The following is a 2,376-nucleotide window of genomic DNA, read 5'->3' on the forward strand; positions in this document are numbered from 1 at the left end:
ACCCTAGCAGTCCCAGACTACAACAAATCAAACTCCTCGATGGCCTTCCACCCGCTCAAGGAAACCAAGACGGTGGGAATTGACCCCACCGACCCAACCAAAATGGTGCGGATTGGGACCCAGCTCCTGGCTAAATAGGAATACGAGCTCGTTGATTTCCTACACGCCAATCGTGATGTCTTCACATGGAAGCCATCTAACATGTCGGGCATACTGCGGGATGTCACCGAGCACGCATTGTGCCTCATCCCGTGCTCAAAGCCCGCTAAGCAACGCCTATGCCATTTCAACGATGAAAGGCGTAGGACCATAGGCGAAGAAATCGTCAAACTCCTAGCAGCTAGATTTATCAGAGAGGTATTCCACTCCGACTGTCTTGCTAATCCCGTTCTTGTTAAAAAGAAGATCAGGAAATGGAGAATGTGTGTTGATTGTATTGGCCTCAACAAAGCGTGTCCAAAGGATCACTTTCCTTTGCCACGCATAGACCAGATAGTTGACTCTACCTCGGGTTGCGAGATCCACTCCTTTTTGGATGCCTACTCAGGCTATCACCAGATCGTGATGAAAGAGTCTGATCAGCTCGCAACCTCGTTCATCATCTCATATGGTTCGTACTGCTACATAGCCATGCCTTTTGTCCTAAAAAATGATGGCGCCACCTACCAAGGGTGCATGTAGTAATGCTTGGCCGACCAAATTGACCCGCTCGACAGCCTGATCAAGCTGAGTGGCCAAGATCAATGATCGTTGTCTATGTTGATGACATTGTGGTCAAAATGGCTTAAGCTTGTGACCTGATCGCAAACTTGGTCACAACATTCATGAACCTCCAAAGGTTCAACATCAGATTGAATCCTGAGAAATGTGTTTTCGGGGTTCCAAAGGGGAAGCTGCTAGGATACATTGTATTCGATCATGGCATCGAGGCCAACCCTAAAAAAATCACAGCCATTTCCAACATGGGCCCCATACGCAACGTCAAGGGCATGCAACGGCTCACCGGCTATCTAGCTGCTCTGAGCCGGTTCATCTCTTGGCTCGGTGAACAAGGGATGCCACTCTATAAGCTCCTCAAAAAGATAGACGCCTTCGTTAGGACTGAGGAAGCTCGGCAGGCTCTAGAGAGCCTCAAAGCGTCCCTGATGTCGGCCCTAATCCTCGTCGCTCCTGAACGAGGAGAACCCCTCCTCATCAACGTTGCGGCCAGCAACCATGTGGTAAGCGCCGCCCTGGTCGTCGAAAGGGAGGAACCAGGACACCACCTTAAGGTCTAGTGGCCCATATACTTCGTTGTGGAGGTACTCACCGACCCCAAGGTCCAGTACCCCCAGGTGCAGAAGCTCCTATATGCTGTGCTGATGGCGACCCGGAAGCTCCTGTAGTACTTCACCGACCACGAAGTCACAGTCGTCACTTCATACCCACTCGGAGACATCGTCCACAACTGCGACGCCGCGGGGTGGATCTCCAAGTGGGCACTCGAACTCATGGGCCACGACATCAGGTATATCCCCTGTATTGCCATTAAGTTTCAAGCTCTCATGGATTTTGTTGCTAAATGGATGGAGGTCCAGCTACCGACCCCAGACATCACCCACGAGTACTGGACAATGTACTTCAATGGGTCCATCATGGTGCCTAGATCGGGGGCAAGAGTGGTTCTGATCTCCTCAGATGAGAGTAGGCTCCGCTACGCCATCTGCCTCCACTTTTCAGCCTCAAAAAATGCCATCGAGTACGAGGCCCTCATCAACGGACTACGCATCGCCATCGAACTTGGTGCTACATGACTCTATGTTCATGGCAACTTAGAGCTGGTCGTTGATCAGGTCATGAAGGAGTCCTCCTGCAAAAGCCCCCTCATGGCGGCATATTGCCAAGAGGTGCGCAAGCTCAAGGACAAATTCCAGGGAATCGAGCTGCATCCGTCCCCTGAAAGGACAATGATGCCGCCGATTTTCTCGCAAAATTGGCTGCCAGGCAGGATCCATCCCCAAGCAGGGTCTTCATCAACAATCTCCATGAGCCATCCACCCGCATCCTGGAAGGTCTGATCCAGACACACCCCGATGCCAAGCCGGCGCCCAGGGGCTCCGACCCTGACGCCAAGCCGGCGCCTAGGGGCTCTGTCCCCGGTGCCAAGCTGGCGCTCGGGGCTTCAACCCTAGTGCCTCTATGACGACATCACCCACTGACATCACCGTATTAGCACTCGATTAAACCGACTAGTGAGCGCCACTACTCGCCTACCTCCTCGAGGAGGTTCTCCCACCTGAAAGGACTAAAGCGCGATGGATCGCTCGATGTGCCAAGACCTTCATCGCGCTCGGTGATGAACTCTACAAATGGAGTCCATCGGGGGTGCTCATGCAG

General features: G+C 52.7%; 1 protein-coding gene across 1 annotated transcript; it reads left to right on the forward strand.

Annotated features, from left to right (window-relative positions):
* Window positions 1–962: 962 nt before the first annotated feature.
* On the forward strand, window positions 963–1,793 carry LOC136465622 (uncharacterized). Its single transcript, XM_066464281.1, has 2 exons — window positions 963–1,271; window positions 1,386–1,793. Exons 1-2 carry the CDS (start codon window positions 963–965, stop codon window positions 1,791–1,793), a joined length of 717 nt encoding a protein of 238 aa, XP_066320378.1.
* Window positions 1,794–2,376: the final 583 nt, after the last annotated feature.

The sequence above is a fragment of the Miscanthus floridulus genome, chromosome 7 (genome assembly GCF_019320115.1).
Source record: "Miscanthus floridulus cultivar M001 chromosome 7, ASM1932011v1, whole genome shotgun sequence".
Lineage (NCBI taxonomy): Eukaryota > Viridiplantae > Streptophyta > Magnoliopsida > Poales > Poaceae > Miscanthus > Miscanthus floridulus.

Bases quoted from the DNA above. Each gene is read 5' to 3' on its own strand.
- LOC136465622 (XM_066464281.1), top strand. From the start codon at position 963: ATGGGCCCCATACGCAACGTCAAGGGCATGCAACGGCTCACCGGCTAT. The intron at 1,272-1,385 runs GTCTAGTGGCCC...AAGCTCCTGTAG, and splicing joins AACCAGGACACCACCTTAAG to TACTTCACCGACCACGAAGT.